The sequence below is a fragment of the Ceratotherium simum genome, chromosome 1, assembly GCF_057802395.1.
Source record: "Ceratotherium simum simum isolate JZ-2026a chromosome 1, ASM5780239v1, whole genome shotgun sequence".
Lineage (NCBI taxonomy): Eukaryota > Metazoa > Chordata > Mammalia > Perissodactyla > Rhinocerotidae > Ceratotherium > Ceratotherium simum.
The window spans coordinates 94,521,950-94,544,162 of record NC_141900.1 but is presented as its reverse complement, the minus strand read 5'-3'; the positions used below and the strand labels follow the sequence as shown (position 1 = coordinate 94,544,162).

General features: G+C 36.3%; 1 protein-coding gene and 1 non-coding gene across 9 annotated transcripts in view; one reads left to right on the top strand and one right to left on the bottom strand.

The window, feature by feature from the left end:
- LUC7L2 (LUC7 like 2, pre-mRNA splicing factor) overlaps positions 1 to 22,213 on the bottom strand; it is a 77,547-nt gene that overhangs the window by 10,706 nt on the left and 44,628 nt on the right. For 7 of the 8 annotated variants that reach the window (XM_087431638.1, XM_014787706.2, XM_004430701.3 and 4 more), the window contains 5 exons: positions 16,742 to 16,840; positions 12,678 to 12,788; positions 8,579 to 8,722; positions 3,775 to 3,951; positions 2,325 to 2,416 (listed from right to left, as the gene is read on the bottom strand). In XM_087431638.1, coding sequence (XP_087287764.1) covers positions 2,325 to 2,416; positions 3,775 to 3,951; positions 8,579 to 8,722; positions 12,678 to 12,788; positions 16,742 to 16,840 — 623 coding nt within the window. Of the gene's footprint in view, positions 1 to 2,324; positions 2,417 to 3,774; positions 3,952 to 8,578; positions 8,723 to 12,677; positions 12,789 to 16,741; positions 16,841 to 17,837; positions 17,906 to 22,213 lie in introns of those variants that run through there. The other variant, XM_087431632.1, reaches the window with a different exon arrangement.
- Positions 13,883 to 14,017, top strand: LOC147918290 (small nucleolar RNA SNORA1). The gene has a single exon (XR_015553589.1). It is a non-coding gene; the product is annotated as a small nucleolar RNA SNORA1 (small nucleolar RNA).

Sequence of the window (22,213 nt, the reverse complement as noted above, 5' to 3'; positions counted from 1 at the left end):
AGAATATGCTCCTAGGAGACTAAAATACGGTACACATCACAACTCACTAATTCTCCAGAAACCACTTTCCAACCTGGACAAAATTCTTTGTTATTTATATCTCTGTCATTTCTTCTTTCCCTCTGGAAACAGAGTAAAATTTCTATGATCTGAGATGCATATGCTTTGGAACTACAGTCTCATACTATAACCCCTAGAACACCCAATTCAATCTTACAACATGTGTTTCTTAACATGAAACGTGATACTCTTATATTAAAGCACTCTTCACATTTCCTAGCACACAATTAATGCTCAATAAATAATAATAGTTAATGTTATGGTTACTAGGAAGCCACAGGGGGTTTTTTGTGGAGAATATACAGCATGGTTGAGGCATGGCTTTGGACTCAGCCTGATGTAAATCGTTAACTCTGATTCCACCACTCACCATCTGTGTGACCTGGGCAGATTACATATCCTCCCTCAGCTCAGTTTGTCAATTGCAAGAGGACTAGTGATATCAATTTCACAGGGGGTTGTGAGGATTAGATGAACTAACATATGTAAATTCTTAGCATAGTGCCTGGCACATAATAAGCACCCAGTAAGTGATAGTAATTTTTATCATTATCCTTTTCAATACCGTACTTGCAATCCCATCTTGTGTAATTTTGTACTCGCTTGTAATTTCCTCATCTTCTATACTTAGTTGCAACATTTTCTCAAGTTCATAGATTAAAACAGAAATTTTCAAAAACATTTCTGAAACAGTGTTACATTTTACAATAAGTGTTAAAAGAAATCTGCCAGTTGGCAACAAACAAGTAAGATGTGATATACTTTCTTGGCATCTATGAATATGAAAACGTAATCATGCAAAGAATTTCTTTTTTCACCATTTGACTGTCACCTCAGTTGAATCATATATTAGCAGCACTACATTCAGTTGAATTTTAACCTGAGATTTCTAATGTCATTTATATCATCTTAAATATTACAATACTGGGCAATTTTCTCATAGAAACTTAGTGTACACAAAAGAGCACTGAGCACTGAGGTAAGATTTATGGTAAATGAAGAACATATATATCAATGGAGGGATGACATCACTTCCCCTAAAAACGGAGGATATCCACATGTAGCTGTGTTTCATTTTGTCATTATAGTGCAAAAAGATTACCTGTTACAAGCCATGTAACACAAATGAAGTAGTTTAAATGTCTTGAAACAGACTAAGTATAACATGCTCAAAGCTTGGAGGAAGGTGGCATGACCTAGTCACATATTATAAAGGGTTTTAATTAACTTAGACACAACATCTGCAGAAGAGAAGAGAAGGTATTTAAATTTTAGAGATGTGTAATACAATTAAAGGAATACTATAAATTAAAACTGCAGGTAAATCTTCTGTGGTAACCTGTCCATCTTAAAGTTGTTAAAGAAGTTACAAAAATGAGTTACCAAGAATGTTTCACCATGATGCCATGCAATTTGTTGCCAATGGATAAAAGTGACTCAGAACATTTAAACATTCAAAATATGAAGAATTATATGATTTTATCAATTAATGAATATCAATATAAAAAGCATTATGGGGGCCGACCCCATGGCCTAGTGGTTAAATTTGGCACGCTCCACTTTGGTGGCCCAGGTTTGGTTCCTGGGCATGAACCTACACCACTTGTTGGCAGCCATGCTGTGGTGGCAACCCACAAACAAAATAGAGGAAGACTGGCACAGACGTTAGCTCAGGGCAAATCTTCCCCAAGCAAAAAGAGGAAGATTGGCAACAGATGTTAGCTCAAGGCGAATCTACCTCAGCAAAAAAAAAAAAGAATTGTGTACATATAGCTATTACTTAATTAATAGAATTTTTAATAGTTTAAAGCTCCTAGAATTGAAATATAGAATCAAAGTATAATGTAAAATAACCCACAAAACAAAACCAAGAAACCCAAACCTTCTATCAACCCAAACCTTCTAGCAACCAGTATAAAATGTATCTTAAAAATAAAAATAGTTCTATACCAATCTGGTACAAATCTAGCCCATTATGAAAATCAGAGGGCGAGAAAAGTGCTCTGTTATACATATTACAAAACATAAAGATGCGAAGCACTATTTATTCAGTCTTCAGCATATTTTAAAGGAAACTGCCTTTATGGCCGTAAGTTAACATACTTGTATAAACATTGTTTCATATGGTAATATTTTTAAGAGTAAACGAAATTTCCGAAGTCCAGATTTATTAACATCTAAAATCTTGTATCAATCACATCCCTTTTTAGAACTGGGGATATTCAACTTCAGATACTCAGACTAATCAACTAATTACTTCATACCTCCTCAGCTTCTCCCTTTCTTCTCTCTCTCTCTCTTCTCTTCGTTTCAGGCGTTCCTGGTTTCTTTTCTCCTGCTTCTCAGCCACAACTCTCTTAAAAAACAATGACAGTTCAAATAATAATAAATGAGAAGCATTATTTACTGAGTCCATTCTTAATGAGCATTATCTTAAACTTTACCATATCTGGTTTCCAATATAGTACAAGTAATATCAAAATCTGCTTAATAACAATTCAATTTGAAGTTCTGCCAGGTATAATCATTAGGCTTACAAGTCTGGTTTCTAAAATCTTTCCCCCTTTTGGGGAACATTTGTAAAACCTCATGTCTCTCCATGATTTCTTAATGATATTTCAAAACCACTTCTTTAAGATTATTCTCCTCAATGTTTTCTAGCATTATTTTGAGAACATCAACCATTATAAATTACTACAAGTTTCCATACTCTATGATTTCAAATATAGAAATGTTTTCTGTCACTTCCAATTACCATCTTGATGTTGCTGCTTTAAAAAATACTAGTAAAATGCTAAACAATTCTGTTGTTCAGTCTATATCTGCAAAGATTCCCAAATAGGTAAAATTTTTGAATTTTAACTTACAGCCCAATAACCACTTTTTATAGTGAAACTCATTTCGTCAGTAAAAAAATATTTAACCCAAGATCATCATGCTCACTACTCACAAGACTGACAAGAGCTTACTGTTAACTGCGAACATGGAGATGTCTCTAGGTGTTTCTGATTCCACATAATTTTAAATGTCAAACTATGGATCTTGGGTTAATTCCAGTGATAACTGCATCGCAAGTCACTATCCAGTGTTTGCCATCTTTGAGCCAGTCCTTAATTCATGACAAAATGCTACAGTGCCACAAGTTTTAAAAAACTAGCCACATCAGACTGTTGAAAAGCAAACTGATTATATCCATCGACTGCTTATGTTTACCTCTTCAGAAATACCCTCACATTTTTTTTATCTTCTCAAAAGAACTTAGCAGATGAGTAAGAACTATGTTACCTTTCTCACAATAGCCTATATATTTAACTGACAGTTATCATCCATTTTTTAAAAATAGTCTTCCTTTAAAGTAAACATTGTTATATTAATATATTATTATTAATTTTATAGAAAAGAAAATAACGATAGAAATTTTAGGGGATTTGCATGAAAGAATTAGTTTAGAACCCAGTTTGGAAGATTCCTAATTCAATATCATATCCAACACAACATATTACCTCCTAGAATGACAGGATAACATTTCAAAGTCTGTTTCTCAGACATCATCCATTAAACCAGCTGGTATCTCCATTTATACTCCTACACTATTCAGTATGAACTAGTAACAGAATCACAGTCTAGAATATTATACAAGAAGACAACTAACACAGATCAACAGAATGAGTGGCTAAACAGGATAAAGTGCGAGAGATTAATTTACCAATATACCTTTAATTCTTCAAGCTTCTCTCTTATTTCAATAAATCCCAGGTGCAATTTACCCCCAAAATGATCAGCTAATCTTCTGTCATTATCATGAAGACCTAAATAGGCAGAGCAGACTTCACAGACCCTAAGTTTCTGCTGTTGGAAACTGGAAGCTGGCATAGAATTCCGATAAACTTCCTAAACAAAAGTGAGAAAAACAAATTTTCATATAAACATCACTGCAAGTCATACAATTAAAATATACTATTTATACTAAACTTATTTTTAAATGAATATACAAAATCATGGCTATTGTCATGAAAATTATAGATCCTTCATTTCCCCCATCCTCTGTTCTTGGGACCTCTCCACTGGAGGCTAAAGAGCAGAGCTTCAAACATCTTTTGCCAAGAACTACCATAACAGTTCTACCATGATACAGAACGGAACTTGAAAAGGTTTTCTCAATGTTTTACAATGTTCTATCATTTTTGTTAAAAAGGAGATGTAGCAACCCCAAAACTATACATCAGTGAAGGGTCAAGGAAGCAAAAGTCACCCATGCTTGCAGAGAAGCAACGAGTATCTTCCATATTACTACAGCTTGCTTCCATTGCTTTCTTTCCCACAGATCACTCTTCCTCCCTCTGGAAATGTGGACAGGGCATACTAACGATAAGGGTTCCCACTAAAAGTAGTTCTATAAGACAAGAGATGAAAAGTGCCTTGCTGAGATTAAGATGTCTTGTACTCAACCATTTTATTTAAGTTTTTCAATGAAATAATAAATATTAGTGGGTTTGCCTATCCACTCTACCCTTTTCCCTGACAATTCTGGTTTTTGTTTGAGGTAGCAGCATGCCCAATTAAAAACATTAAACTTCCAAGCTTCCATGTAGCTTTGGCTAAGGAGATATAATTAGACATTGCTGGATAGAATCTACAGGAAAGTTCTCTAAAAGGGAGTCAATAGATTCAGACAAAAATCACCAATGACTGCTGCAAGCTGTGGATAAAAAGTGATGGGAAAGAGAATATTTATAGTTTCGAAAGTGTCACACCAAGATACTTATTAATTACAAAAAGAAAACATAGTAACTTCACAGTGGAAAAATAGGCAACATCACCAGAAATGGGACAAACGACTAAAATGTGCCTTCTGATAGGATATAATATTACTTCAGTAGTATTCCTGTCAAAAATCTAACCAGGAAGAAAAATGAGACAAACCCAAACTGAAGGACATTTTACAAAATAACTGGCCTACAATTTTCAAAACTGTCAAGATTATGTCAGACCAAGACTGAGGTTCCAGATTAAAGGAGACTAGAGAGACAGAACAACTAAATGCAAAACACGATCCTGGACTGGATCTTAAATAAAGAGAATTTTCTTTCTTTTATGAAAAAGAACACTATTGGGACAATTGGCAAAATCTGAATAAAGTCTTTAGATTAATTAAAAGTACTGCATCAGTGCTCATTCTTGATTCAGATAATTGTACTGTGGTTATGTAATAAAATATCCTTGTTTTTAGGAAATACACACTGAGGTATTTAGGGATAAAGAGGTACCATATCTGCAACTTACTACCGAACAGTTCAAATACACACACACAGAGGAGGAGAATGATAAAGCAAATATAGTAAAATGTTATTGGGGAGTCTGGGTGAAAGATAGAGCCCACAAGCCCATTGCAACCATGTGTCCTTCTGGCTCCCTTCTGGGCAGGACGCCCAGCTGCTGGGATTTGTAAAAGCCCAGGGCCTGGCCAGCCCGGATCTTACCTTATCTCACTTAAAGAACATCACGTCTTAAAGGGATATAGAGCCCCTCCACATGAGCTACTGTTCCTGAGAATGCTGGTCATACCAGGGACAGCCCCTCTTGGCAAGCAAACAGCCTTGTGTCCCCTGTCTATATAAGCAACCCCCTCCCGGTCCGTGGCTTGCCGGTGCACATTGCTGTCCAGCCGGCCACCACTGGACCTGTAAGTAACTTGCAATAAACCTATATGTCTTGTTCGCCGTTTCCGGGTCTTTTCTTTGGTCTCTCTGCAACCTATCCCGCACAGCTCACCCAACTGGGCATGCGGCCAGACATCTTTATACTATGTTTTTTTACTTTTCTGAAAATATTTCAAAATAAAAATTTTAAAAAAGGAAAACACTAACGCACAACACACAAAGGCAAGTCAACTCAATTTTTGTGCCTTGTTATTCCTCCTCTTTCCACTTATGCATAGAGGAAAGGCTTTAGGCTTAGTGGCCATACTGCTACTACAAACTGATAAGCATAAAGATGAATCCAACATAAAGCTAGAAGTAGCCTGTATGATAGATGGCATCATAGAGTTGCTGTACCAACCCCAGACTCTCTGTGAGTATTTATTAAATGAGAAAAAACAAAACCTTTTTTTTGGTTAAGCCATTATAAGTTAAGTTTTCTATTATGTGCAGCTGAACACAATCTATGAGTTTTTAAATGTACTGTCCTTAGTAAAGTGCAAGTAAATTTTTAAATGCGCTGTCCTTAATAAAAATCAACTGAAGATAATACATAAGAGGCTAAAGAAGTTAAGCTACTGTGTAATACCAGTAAATCTTCAAGTACATATATATATGAAGTTTTATGGGAACTGTAATATATGGAAGGAAAGTAATAATGTTCAGCAGCTTCATTACCCAAGAGTCTTTTGGGGAAATAAATTAGCTATAGTACTAGATACATATAAGTATAAACACTTTGCATTTTATAACAGTGTTTTATTTTCTGGATTGATATTAATTACACTTAAAGAAATCCTAAATATTAAGACATTAAAATTACCAAGAATGGCTACATGGCATATCTTTTGTCATCCTATTACTACCTTTAACCTGTGTCTTTATTTATTTGTGTGTGTGTGTGTGTGTGTGTGTGTGTGTGTGTGTGTGAGGAAGGGAAGGAAGATCACCCTGAGCTAACATCCGTGCTAATCCTCCTCTTTTTTGCTGAGGAAGACCGGCTCTGAGCTAACATCTATTGCCAATCCTCCTCCTTTTTTTTTTACCCCAAAGCCCCAGTAGATAGTTGTATGTCATAGCTGCATATCCTTCTGGTTGCTGTATGTGGGACGCGGCCCCAGCATGGCCGGAGAAGCGGTGCGTCGGTGTGCGCCCAGGATCCGAACCCGGGCCGCTGGTAGCAGAGTGCGCGCACTTAACCGCTAAGCCACGGGGCCAGCCCCTAACCTGCGTCTTTAAAGTGGATTTTTTGTAGCTAGTATATAGTTAAATCCTGCTTTTTAAAAAAATCCAATCTCACAATCTCTGCCTTTTAATTGGAATGTTTACACCATTTACATTTAATGTAATTATTGATACATTGGATTTAAATCTACCTTCATGCTAATTTTTTTTCTGTATGTCCAATCTGTTGTTTGCTCCTTTTCTTCTGCCTTCTTTTGGATTAAGTATTTCTTAGATTCCATTTTATTTCCACTATTAGTTATACCTCATTTTTACCTCTAATGGTTTCTCTAGGGTTTATGGTACACAACTTCTAACTTAAAAAGAAAGCCAGAGGCTTTATTAATATCAGACAAAGGAGATTTCAGAATAAGGGAGGTTACTAGGGATAAGGAAGGACATTTCAAAATAATAAAGGGTTCAACTAATCAAAAAGATCTAACAATCCTAAATGTATATTAACCTAATAACAGAGCTTCAAAATACACAAAACGAAAACTGACAAAATGGAAAGCACAGATAGACAAATTCACAATTACAGCTGCAGACTTCAACATTCCTCTCAGTAAATAGCGCAGAGCAAGTAGAAAATCAATAGGATATAGAAGACTTGAACAAATCTATCAACTATCTTGACTCAATTGATATTTATAGAACACTCCACTTAACAAGGCAGAATATCATTCTTTTCAAGCGCAGATAGAATATTCACCAAGACAGACCATATGCAGGGCTATAAAACAAGTGTAGACATATTTAAGAGAACTGAAATCACAAAAATGTTCTCTGACCACAACAGAATTAAATTAAAATCAGTAACAGAAAAATATATGGAAAAAACACCAAATAAAAACTAAACACACCCAAAATAACCCATAGGTCAAAGAAGAAATCATAAATTATATTAGCCAATATTTTGAATTGAATGAAAATGAAGACACAAAATATGAAAATCTGTGGGCTCCAGCTATAGTTGTGCTTAGAAGAAAACTAACAGCATTAAAATGGTCTAAAATCAATGATCTAAGCTTCCACCCTTAAGAGGCTAGAATAAGAACAAATTAAACCCAGGTGTGATAGTTAGAAGACGGAGAGACTATGGCAAAAGGGAGAGTACAATCTCATCTGAAGGCATTTGATTTTCTAAAAAACATCAGGTGGGCCAACCAAAAAGAACTCTGTCTGCAGGATATCAGATTTTGACCTGTGCTACAGAGGAAGAATGAGAGGAGGCTCCCAAGGCGCTAGCATATTGTACTGAGATGGGAAGTACCTTTGCAAGAGGGTAGAGTGGGGAGTAGGGTATCACCACTTATATGCAGAGTGTATGTCTATTATGTGTGTGTGACTACTGTGTACGACTAGCTAACTTAGTTAACTTCATTCACCAGTTATAAATTTCAACAAATCAATGGCTCTAAATTCCAAAAAACTCTAATTTTGATACACAGTCCACTAGTATGACACAGACAAATTAAATATTTTTAAATTGCTTTAAATTCCCTTTAATAACTTTTCAATAATTTCCAGTCAAATATATGTTCTTTAACTATAGATGCTAAGGCTCTATATACTACCATTAAGAATTTAGTTACCTCAGCTTCTCTTTTCTTTGCCCGTGCTTTCTCTACTTCATCCATTACTTTCTGGGATTCTTCCACATTCCCTTCAGCTCCTAGTTGTTCCACCTTGGCCAACAATTTACCAATTTCTTCATTTAACTCATGAACACGTTCTGCCTAGAAAGAAACAGAAAAGATCATGAATGAAAAGCAGAATGAGTACCGAAGTTCAAAATATTTCAGAAATTCTCAGGAAAGACTTAAGTTATCTAAGGTAATATGAGTATAAATAATGCCTTCTGAGCATATCACAAATGAATTGGTGGGACATCAGGATATTTTGAGTCTGCCTGCCTTCACTTCAGTGAGGTCAGGAATACAACTGATTTCAGTATAACTACTACTTTCCAACCTTGCTTAGGCAGTGTATTTCAAGTATAAAATACCTTTTCTTCCACAATCTGACCCTCTGTACCTTTCCAAACCATCTCTTGCTGTTCACAACAAAATCTATAGTTATGTTTCCCAAACTTACCCTGTTGTTTTCTGCCTCTGTGACATTGCATATACTGTTCCCTCTTCCTGGGATGCCATCCCTTACCTCCTTTGCCTGCCTAGTGAATGTCTATTCATTCAACCAGATCCAACTCAAGAGTCTATTCTGTGAAGCATTCTTGACCAATAAATTACCACATCTCACCCCCACCTAAACACATAAACAGAGAGAGCCATACCCTCCTTTGTATCTTTTATGACAATTACCTTTACATATATCACACCACTTTAAAGATAGCTATCTCTACTTCCCATCTTTGTATCTCCAATGCTCAACAAATAGCACAGGTTCAAACATGAGTTAAAGGAATGAATTAGTAGACATTCTTTAAAGCAAAGATATGGCCTTATGGTCCAAGAGATCTGGCTTATTGCAAAACCAATTACCAGCTATGCAATTTTGGCCATATTATTTAACCTGAATCCACTTCCTCACTGGAGAAACAGGGCTAATACTTATCTCACAAAGTTGTGAGAAATGAGAATATGTGCCTTGTACATACATTGCACAGCATATTACTGATTTTTCAGTGTACTAACAAGGCACCCTTTCTCCCTTAGTCCACGTCTTTCCACCATGATTAATTCTTGCCTTGGTATTTGATATGCCTCCTCCTCCTCATCACCATCATCCTGGAAACCTAGTTCACTCTTATTGTTTGTTTGTTTTTGTGAGGAAGATCAGCCCTGTGCTAATATCTGCCAATTCTCCTCTTTTTTTGCTGAGGAAGACTGGCCCTGGGCTAACACCCGTGCCGATCTTCCTCCACTTTATATGGACGCTGCCACAGCATGGCTTACCAAGTGGTGCATTGGTGCGAGCCCAGGACCCGAACCGGTGAACCCTGGGCCGCTGCAGTGGAGCACATGCACTTAACCGCTTGCGCCACTGGGCTGGCCCCCTCATTCCTATTGTTTTGATGGCACATGATACATATACATAGTCTTTATTTTGGCCACAGAATAAGTATTCAACCTGTGTGGCCAATTATATTAGCAAAGAAGGTTTAATTTGATACGGACACCTAATCCCAACAAACTAGTGTGCCAATAATGTTTACTTCTCAAATCTCCTTCAATCCAAGATATCTGTCCCTCAAAGAAATTCCCAATTCTATTATCATTATCCTACTTCTTTAATAACAAAGTGGTACTTTTCTTTAAATATCTGTCATAGAATGATTGCACTAATGCCCAAAACTCTTCACCCTTCCTTGTATCCATGCCCTTTGCTATGTGACTGAGTACCAACATACTCTGACTCTGAGCTTGGCCATGTAACTGGCTATGGTTAATGGGACAGTAGCAAACATAACAAAAGAAAGGCTTGAAAAGCACTTGTATGACTGGGCATGAAGCTTTTACATCTCTGCTACTACCATGAGAACACGGCCAGGCTAGCCTTCTGGGCATAGTTTGTTTAGTAGCCTCTGGCTGGCTGGAAGACATGGAGTGAGCTCAGCTGAGACAGGAATAACTGCCCAGTCAAGTTCAGCCTAAATCACTGACTAGAGACTCATGGGGTAAATAAATACTGTTTTAAGTCACTGAGTTTTGAGGTCGTTTGTTAAACAGCATTTTCGTAGTAATGGATAACCACTACAATGCTATACAAACCAGTACAGCTTGGGGTCTAGCCTGCACTTTGGATCTCTTTCAACAGTGAAATATTAGATCCCTTGTACTTCAGGATGCCCATCTTTCTAGTCTCCATCTTCAGAAAACTTTCCAGAAAAAGCTGGCTAAAAGTAACCCTTCCCTCAAACAAGGGAATCTATTTCCCTTTGTACATACATATCTGAGCACGATATTTAATGCTGTCATCTAAATTCTATCTAGGTAACTCTTTGTCTCCATTCTGCATTTTCATAAGATGTACCAGACTGTGCTAAATGGAACAGAATGTTATAAAGGAATAAGTCATCAAATCAACAAAATGCAGGGGCCGGCCCCATGGCTTAGCGGTTAAGTGCGCGTGCTCTGCTACTGGCGGCCCGGGTTCGGATCCCAGGTGCTCACCGACGCACCACTTCTGCGGCCATGCTGAGGCCACATCCCACATACAGCAACTAGAAGGATGTGCAACTATGACATACAACTATCTACTGGGGCTTTGGGGAAAAAAAAAAGGAGGAGGATTGGCAATAGATGTTAGCTCAGAGTCAGTCTTCCTCAGCAAAAAAAAAAAAAGCAATATACGGACCTTGTTTGGATTCTTATTAGAACAAATCAACTCTATCTAGGAAAAACACACACATTCTGGATATTACATAATATTAAAAAATTATTGTTAACTTTATAATGTGATTTTGTGGTTAGTGTTTAGAGGTGAAATGATATGACATCTAGAAAATGCTTTTAAAATAATGAAACAATAGCAAAAAACTGATGGCTTTGAATCCACTGAGATTCACTGTACTTTTCAGGTACATTAAGTTCACAATAAAACATTTTTAAAAAGTAGTGAGTAAAGTAGAACATGTGAATAATGCTCAAAACAACATTTAAAAATGAGAATCCAATTGGAAAACAGGCATAAGACATACAGACATTTCACTGAAGAAGATATAAGAATGGGAAATAAGCATGTGAAAAAAATGGTCAACATCATTAGTCATTAGGGAAAAGCAAATTGAAACCTCAATCATTATACAACTCTCAGAATGGATAAAATGAAACATGGTGACACCATCAAATGCTGGCACGGATGTGGAGACTGGATCTCTAATACATTGCTGGTAGGAATGTAAAACAGTACAGTCACTCTAGAAAAATGTTTGGCACTTGCTATCCAAACTAAAAATGGACTTACCATATGACCCAGCAATTGCATTCTTGGGCATTTATCCCAGAGAAATGAAAACTTATGTCCACATAAAAATCTGTACACAAATGTTTACTGTAGCTTTACTGTTATTAGCCAATAACTGGAAACAACTCAACTGCCCTTCAATGTGTAAATGTTAAACCATTGGTATATCCATCCATGGAATATGATTCAGAAATAAAAAGGAATGAACTATTTACTGATACACACATCAACCTGTATGAATTGCAAGGAAGTTGTGCTGAGTGAAGAAAGCCAATCTCAAAAGAACACATACTGCATGACTCCATTTGTGTAATATTCAGTGAAATAACATAATTATAGAGATGGAGAATAGATTAATGGTTGCCAGGGGCTAGGGATAAAGGGGAATGGATGTGGACATAAAGGGGTAACATGAGGAAGTCTTGTGGCAATGTTACAGTTAAGTAACTTAATTATGCTGATAGTTAGCCAAGTTACACATGATAAAACTGCAAAGAGCTGCACACACACACAGACACACAAATGAGTGCACGCATAACTGAATAAAATGTAAGGACTGGACCAATATCAATTTCTTGGCTTTGATATTGTACTATAGTTATGTAAGATGTTAATATAAGGGTAAGCTAGAGGAAGAATACATAGAATTCCCTGTATATGTCTTGCAATCTCCTGTGAATATAATTATTTCAAAATAAAAAGTTAAAAACAAAAGTAGTGAGCTGAAACTATACTTTGTACTAATGAAATGATTGAAATTCTTACCTTTGCTGCCACTTCAGCACTAATCTCTTCTTGAGTTTCTGCTAATCTTTTCTTAGCCACTTCTGTTCTTCGATCACAATCTGCAATGAATGACTGCAGATGATCCATAGCCTACGTTTAATTAAAAGACAATTACTGCCAGAAAAATCAACTTTATTCAAATATATCTTTACACAAAAATTACGCTTTGTTTTTTAAAACGCTACTATAGAAGTAAAAAAATAACAAAAGCAGGTTCAATTATGAATCGAAAATACTATTCATCATCTATCAAAGTGGCAAAGAGTAAACATAAATAATTCCCAAGAAAGACTAAAAAAAAACTGCCACTCTCACACCCTGCTGAAGGAAGCACAAACCAGTGCAGCCTCTATAAAATGGCAGTGTGGTAACTGGTATCAAAAGCCTGAAAAATGTCCCCTGACTTAGTAATGTTATTGCCAGAAATTTGCTTTAAGAAAGTGATCAGAGATATTTGAATATTAATCCTTCTATATATGTTCTTCACAGTGTTATTTATAATGGTGAAAAGTTGTAAATACCCCAACTATCCAGGTAACATGTAGAAATTTTGATCTTCAGCCATTAAAATATTTTAATAGAACACTATTAAAGGATGTAAGGATGAAAGATGTAAGAAAATGTTTATGACTGATTTGTAAATAAAAAGTTACAAAGTGTTATATGCAGTAAGATCCCAATTTTGTAAAATAAAGAAGCACAGAAAAAAATGGAAGAGCATACATAAAATGTTAATAATTATTTCTGAATATTTGGATAATTCTTAATAATTTGTTTTTCTGCCTTTTACAAATTTTCCACAATGAAAATGTTATAATCAGGAAAACTTGTCCTTTTTTCAGAGAATAAACCATTGAGAATTTTAGCAGTGTCTACACTGAAAAAAATCTAGTTCAATATTTATATAAAAGACATTTGTCAAGCATATATCAATACGCCTATAATTAAATAATAATTTATTTAAAAGTAAACTTAAGATTTATCCCCCAGTTAAGCAATTTGGACGTCCATATCTTACTACACAGAAACACAGCTAATTTAAAACACAAATCGAATTCTAAAAATGGTTGGTTAACCCAAGAATTTCTAGAAAGTGAAAAGCAATAAGGGTCATTTAAAAGCTTTTACCTGTGATGACAAAGAAATAGCTATTTAACTCTTTTAATTTAAAATTCATCTTTAGAAGCCTCATTCTAGATGAAAATGGGCACTGTTGTTCATGGTGTCCAGAAATTGTTAATGTGGCTATATTGAGACACAAGTTATGCTTCCATCACAGTAAGTTTATTGCAGTGGTGACAATGAGACCTATAACATTTTTTGTTAGGTTCATGAGTAAAAATTGGATGTAAAAAGATTTTTTAATATTAGAAATGATTAAGGAGTAATACACTTTTAGATCACTTGCCAAAATAGCAATGTGTACGTCCTACAATTTAACTCCGAGGGCCCTAAAAAGTAAATTGGTTGAAGAAATTGGATCCCAAAGATTACAGGTGGGGAATTTTTAAAGAATGTTCATATTCAAGTGGAAATCAAACAAGCCCAATTAAAAGAATCATGAACTGACTGACATGACAACCGTGGATTGAGCAAAATTTCTTTTTAAAAGGGCTATCTTGAAGACCAGGACTCAAAACTTTGGAGAAACTAAGGTGACTGGCAGTGGAAAGAATCACAACGTGTGAAATTACTTAAATAAAAATTTATTGACTTTAAAAAAAATAAATAAATAAAATAAAATTCATCTTTAAAATCACAACAGAAATCTAAAATTTCCTTGTGGGAAGTATAAAAGTAGCATCTCAAAGCAGTGAGAGAAAAGATGGACTAATCAATAAACAATGTTAGGTCACCTAAGCAGCTATCTGGAAAAAAACCTAGATCTATACTTTAATTCCTGAGATCAGAATAAATTTAAGTTGGATCAAAGATTTAAGTGTACAAAACAAAACCATAAAAATACCAGAAGTGGGGCCAGCCCCGTGGCTTAGCGGTTAAGTGCACGCGCCGCTACTGGCGGGCCGGGTTCGGATCCCGGGTGCGCACCGACGCACCGCTTCTCCAGCCATGCGGAGGCCGCATCCCACATACAGCAATTAGAAGGATGTGCAACTATGACATACAACTATCTACTGGGGCTTTGGGGAAAAAAAAAAAAGGAGGAGGATTGGCAATAGATGTTAGCTCAGAGCCGGTCTTCCTCAGCAAAAAGAGGTGGATTAGCATGGATGTTAGCTCAGGGCTGATCTTCCTCACAAAAAATAAATAAATAAATAATAAAAAAAAAAAAAAAAAGAAAAAAGAAAAAAAAACCAGAAGAAACTATGGTAGAGAACTCTTATCACCTCAGAATAGGGAAGACCTTTTAAATTAATCTAACGAGATTTTTTTATTTTTGTGAGGAAGATCAGCTCTGAAGTAACATCCATGCCAATCCTGCTCTTTTTGCTGACGAAGACTGGCCCTGGGCTAACATCCGTGCCCATCTTCCTCTACTTTATATGGGACACCGCCACAGCATGGCCTGACAAGCAGCGCACTGGTGCGCGCCCAGGATCCAAACCCGGGCCGCCAGCAGCAGAGCGTGGCGCACTTAACCAATACACCACAGGGCTGGCCCCCTAACAAGAGATTTTTAAAAGACTGATAAATTAGACACCTATAAAAGTATTCTGCAAGGCCCACAACCACCAAAAGAAAAATAGGAAAAAATGCAGCATACTATCTGAGGGAAGGGACTAATTTTCATAATATTTAGAGAGTTAGTACAAATCAATTAGAAAAATGCTAACATACAAGATTAGCCAATAGCCAAAAGAATAGCTGTACACTAACAGTTCACTGTAAAGGAAACAGAAATAGATCTTAAATGTATGAAATATGTTCAAACTCACTCATAAGAGAAATACAAATTAAAACTACAATTTATATTCCACATTTCATCTATTAAAGTCGCAAAGAAATCTTGACAACACACTGGCCATATGGGAAATAGATAATCTCATATATGACTAGCAGCAGTGCAAATTGGTAACTCTCATGGAGAGCAACTTGGCAAAATTACTCTTTGACTCAAGTTAATCTATTTCTAGAAATTTATTCTATGAACACTTGATAAGCAAAAATAATTTATTATCATACTATAATAGAAAAAGACTGAAAATAACCTAAATATCCATATCCCTACATCTAGATGATGGTGAATTTCTGTAGTATTTTATGCCCAGTGTATATTAAATCATAATCCAACTGCTTTAAGGTGTTTTTCCCAATTGTTTCAACTCCATATTAAATTATGTTTACATTGATGATTTTGATTTCTGTTAGCAGAAATTCTTAGAAGTTCAGAGAAGTAGACAGGGGGGCCTTTTTATTGCTTTATCTCCCAAACCAAATAAAACACCTACTACCTCACTGATAAAAAGTGTCATAAGATTTATGCTTATCAGTATGTTTTATGTAATGCTGATTGGTATATTTTATATGAACATGAAAAAAGTTTCCCTATTTCTATACAAACAATTCTCATGTTTGTATAAACAATAATATAAAATCAGATTTTGAGCCCTTCAGATACCTAAATGTTATCTTCTATTTCTTCTATTAGATTTGCATAAAAAACATTATTCTTAGTATCCTCCCTCTCTATATATATACTTACAGATACAAAAATGAGTATGAATGTAAAAATTAAGTAGATTATTAAAGGACCTTATATACACTAGAAATTAGTTGTTTTCATTTGCTTAAACTGATATTTCCTTGATCATTACTACTTTATTTGGAAGAATACGCTTAATTTTCAGAAGAATACATGAATAGCAGGACTTTTACATATTTTCTTAAAATACTGTTTCACCTTATGTTTATAAAAAATGTTGTTAGTCAAGCAAGTACATGATCTTAATTTAGTACTACCCTTCATATAACTACAACAAAGGTAATTTGATACGAGCTTTTTCCTATTAAGAGATATTAATCCATATTCAAAACGTTTTACTGGAAAAGATAATCTAACCCATTAAAGCAAAATCACATACATCAAGCTCAAAGAAAAAATCTTGTTCTTTGGATGCAATTTCATAATCCGCCCTTAAAGCCAGGTCATGGACTTTCAGACATTCTCCAAGATCCATTCTCTAGGGGGGGAAAAAAGACACATATTATTGAAACAGAAAACACATTTTTCAAAAATTCATTAACCACCACAGTTCTCTTCTGAATACATATTAAATTATACAGATTCTTCTTTATAAACTTTCAAATTACGAAATTTTATGGACAAGTATAAAAATTGGTGCTAGAAAGAAATCACACCAACTCTGTCTACCAACAGATGGGAATAGTGATCACTTTTGTACCTAAGAACAAACGGACAAGGAAAAGCCTGTCAGAATCAGAAAAATGCTTCTAGCTTCTATATCAAAACATATTTCACTTGGCCCTTTAACACAGAAAAGATAAAGTTAATTTAAAATCAAACTAAAAGATTGTATAAATCAAATTGCTGAATTATAGTCAGTATTCTTTGAAGAACATTCTGATTTTCAAATAAAGATGGAATCCTCAAATAACAGACTGGTAAGCTTGACATGGATTCCAGACAAGATCCCAAGTGAACTAGCAAAGAAAATTTATTAAGACTCAGTATAACTCAACAAAGAACAAGTATCTAACCCCACCTATGATAAGTATATATCAGGGAAATAAAATAAATACTTATTGAACCTAGGATCTTTCTACTTAGAATTCCAATTAGACATTACTTACCAAATCAGAGGCTTTTCTCATATCTATGACAAAAATTCCTAAAAATCTGTCAATTTTTACATGTAACTGAGAAACCGATGTTTCATGAAATCCTTTTGGGGGAAAAAAGGGGCTAGATGCAAAGATAATTACAGATGTGATCAATGGGTGATAAAAAGCAAAGCAGAGATTTCCTAATTGGAGGTATGCTATCCCATCACTGCAATGTCTCAGAATCTCTGGAGGACTGGGGAAAAGGCAATACAGTAATGCAAAAAGGTCCAGTAAACATTCCTTTTGTTTTGTTACACAAGCTACATGTAAAGTAAAAGTACAACAAAACATCACCGCAGTAAAATCATTCCTTCAAACCGAGTACCCACTTACGCCAAGCACTATGCTAGGTTCGAGGGACACAGCAATAAGTGACACCAAGGTACAGTCTCTGATCTCATGGAGCTGACATTCTAGAGAAAGGGAAACAAATAATGAACCATAACTGTGTCTCTGAACAAAGTTAAATGACGTAATAAAAGAGTAATGCTCCCATTACTATGGGAGGCTACTTGCGATGAGGTGGTCAGAGAAGATCTTTCTAAAGAGGATACATTTAAACTGGATCTCAAAAGTGAGAGGAAGCAAACTAACCTTAAGAGTGTGCCAGGTTTCACAGAAGGCAGATCTTGCAAAAAAGGACGTGCCACTGTCATTCAATCAAAGGGATGTTTCTAGTAGCAGGGAATAGGACTAGGGTATCTATAGCACACAGATTTGAGTCTCAGCTTTGTACATGGTATCTAGAAACGACCTTGCCTATTTAACTTTTTTGCCAACAATCTGGATATGTGTACAACAAATGATATGATCGTCAATTTCGCACAATATCCCAAGCTAAAAGAGTCAAACAGCTCGACAGACCAGATAAAATTTAAAATAAATAAATATGAAAGTCCTATGGTTATATCTAAGAAAAAAAATTTTACAAATAACTAGGGATGAGCAGAAAATTAGACAAATTAAAAAAACTTACTAGTCAAAAGTAAGGGGTACAGTGTGGCATGATCAACATAAAGTTATTGATATAAAGCTAACTTCTAGGATATAGTATGAGGAAAGTGAGAAATCTCTTATTGAAAGCTGGTTTTAAAAGCAAACAACTCTCTTCCAAAACACACATTCTGTGTGGTAATACATTTCAAAAGGGATATGGATAAATTAGACAAACTGTCTCAAAACCAAGCTATACAAAAAAGCCAGAGAACAGACGTAATTAGTTGGAGAAGAATCAAGATGTGAACCTAGTCATCAATCAACTGAAAAGGTCTTATTATGGCCCCAGGGACTCTAGTCAGATTTTAACTCTCGCACTGTAAGAAAATGCTCTCTGAGGCGGGCCTTGTGGCCTAGCAGTTGGCTTCGGTACACTCTGCTTCAGTGGCTCAGGTTTGCTGGTTCGGATCCCAGGCTGTAGACCTACACCACTCGTCAGCCATGCTGTGGCAGTAACCCAAATACACAATAGAGGAAGACTGGCACAGATGTTAGCCCAGGGCAAATCTTCCTCAAGCGAAAAGAGGAAGATTGGCAACAGATGTTAGCTCACGGTGACTCTTCCTCACCAAAAAAAAAAAAACAAAAGAAACAACAAACTTTTTAATGATCGGACCGTTGCAAAGATGGAATAAGCTCCCTTAGTTAGTGAGTTTCTAGATAACAGAGATTCAAATACACTTTGTTTATTTATTTATTTATTTATTTTTTCCCCCAAAGCCCCAGTAGATAGTTGTATGTCATAGCTGCACATCCTTCTAGTTGCTGTATGTGGGACGCGGCCTCACCATGGCCGGAGAAGTGGTGCGTTGGTGCGCACCCGGGACAGAACCCGGGCCGCCAGTAGCGGAGCGCACGCACTTAACCGCTAAGCCACGGGGCCGGCCCTGGCCCTCATTTTCTTAATTAATAATATCTTAACATTAATCACTCCAACAACTCCCTTTACATTTGTATGTATTTCCACAGCTTTAGCTGTTCATGGGATGTTACACTTATATGGACGTTACACCTATTTCATAAAATGTTAAGATGTCACAGTTGGAAATGCCTTTGTTCAGCCACCTTGAGTGGTTCTCAACGTGGACCCAGGGAGCTTTTAAATAATACTGATGGGAGCTTTTGAAAATAGGCCCAAGTCTTACCCTTTAAAGACTGAACTGTAAAAGTCTCTCAGGTGTTTGTAATGTATGCTGTTGCGAACCACTCACTGATCTAGTTTTATTCTTTTTTTTTTTTTTTGAAGATTTATTTTATTTTTTCCCCCCAAAGCCCCAGTAGACAGTTGTATGTCATAGCTGCACATCCTTCTAGTTGCTGTATGTGGGACGCGGCCTCAGCATGGCCGGAGAAGCGGTGCGTCGGTGCGCGCCCGGGATCTGAACCCCGGCCGCCAGCAGCAGAGCGCATGCACTTAACCGCTAAGCCACGGGGCTGGCCCCTCTAGTCTTATTCTTATTCTACAGACACAGGAACTGAAGCCCACTGACTTGTTCAGGGTACTTATTAGAAAATCTGGTTAGACTGATTCCTAGGCTAACATCCCTTCTACTTTATCATGCTACTTCCAAGTATTTCAGTAGTAACTTATCTTTTAATATTTTCAAATGATATCTCCCATAACATCTAAAAAACCTCTGCACACAGCAGATATTCAAAGCAGCTATCTACTGCCTTTCCTCCAGTTATCTCTTCTTTATCCTCTGATTAACTACATTTCTACTCTGTTCTCAACAAAAACTTAGAAGTAACATATAAATTTTGTCTGTTTAACCTAAACATCTCTGTTGCCCATCCGTACTACCCTTTGGCAGGAATTCTAGGCTTTCCCCCCACTCTATCTTTAAATTTACATCACACAACCAACCAAAAGAAGAAAAGCAACTATATGGGTCAAGAACAAAATGAACACCAAAAAAGACACAAATATACCTCTCTGGTAGGGCTGGAGTTTTGGTGAGAGCAGAGTTGGGGGTACTGTATGACTTGGGGGAGATTCATGGGAGGGGAAAAGATTAACTCACTAGAATGTAAGCTCCACAAGGACACAGATTTTTTCTGTTTTATCCACACTGTACACTATGTACCTGTGCCTGGTATATAGGAATGTTTAATAAATATTTGTTGAATGAACCAAACTGGGAAAAGAAGGCATTTGGCACAGAGGGCCCTGGGCTTGACAAGCAAGGGTGGTCAAGATGCACCCCAGGACAAAAGCGGTCTGAGCTCTGTAGGGGAACGTCTTCTTAGCCTCTCCGTGGATTATTTCCTTTGCTTGACTTCCTTTCCTTCATAAGTATTTTGAGCTACTCTTCTTTTTTCCTGTGTGCTCCTCTCCTCCAGGAGGTAGACTACTTCAGCTTTTCACTCTCCTGGGCCATGAGCCCCTGCAGGTTTACAGTATAGTCTGGCTCACCACAGATTTTTGGGCCAAAGCCCTAGGAGGAAGGGCCTAGCTATAATCAAGATTTTTTTTTGCTGAGGAAGATTCGTCCTGAGCTAACATCTGTGCCAATCTTCCTCTATTTTATATGTGGGCTGCCAATGAGTGATCTAGGTCTGTGCCCTGGAACCAAACCTGGGCCACTGAAGCGGAGCACACCGAACTTAACCACTAGGCCATGGGGCTGGCCCCTAAAGATTTTTTTCTTCAGGGACCTAGCAAGACAGTAGGGGTAGCAAAGGCAGATTTTCAGAATTCGTGATACTAGTCATTTACTCCCTCTGTCTGTACGTCATGACTAAGCATCTACTCTGGCACTGTGCCAAGGACACGTGGAGTATTTAAAATAAAAAAAACCAAGTAAGCCAAAATACACCAATTATTTGCCACTGTAAAAGTGAGTAAAAGGAAAGTATGCATATGTTAATGTTCTCTGTGACCCTAGTCATCTAATTAAAAAGCAACCAGAGGGAACCATGATAAAATCACACCATGACCAACTGTGTGGACCAATCCTCAAAAGCCCAATCAATCCTGTCTTCATAACTGATGGTGCAATAATGCTTTGAACATTAAGTGCACAGATATTTGCCGCTGCTACTTCTCTTTTGAAATAAGTGAGCTTCAAACCTGACAAAAAATGTTTGGTTGTTTAACTTAAAATGACTTTTCATGAGGAAAGCCATAGGAAGCGTTTTGAATTTTTAAATTGAACAGGTAATTTACTTCATAATTGAATTCTTTCCACAAGTTTATTCTTGGTATTTTAACAGACATCTAAATTCTTAGATTGTAAATGAAAAAAATAATGCTTAATTTTAATTGGATAAATTCAGTTCTGCATTTTGTCTTCCTCATCCTAAATCCATTTCCTCTATGAAGTTTTAAATAACTATAACTGATTCCTTATAACCTCACAGCATTTTATAGTGTTTTACTGTTTAACAAAGTTGATTCTGTTGAGTGCTTTTTAATTTTCTTTTGAAATTCTAAAATCTCTCTCCAAATAGACTCTAAGCTTCATGAGGAAAATGGTTTATTTCTCTTATTTTTCCCTCCTACATATAAGACCAGGTTTTGCACAATCTATGACTATTAAATAAACTCAACGATTTGAGTAAAGAATTATACTTCTAACAACTTGAGGAAACAATGAAATAAGTACACAAAGATAAATGGATGATCAAGTTTTAAAATCAAGTTTTTGATTTAAAAAATTAGAAACATTTTAAGAGCTTAACAACAGGGGTGTGATTAACTGAATTATGGA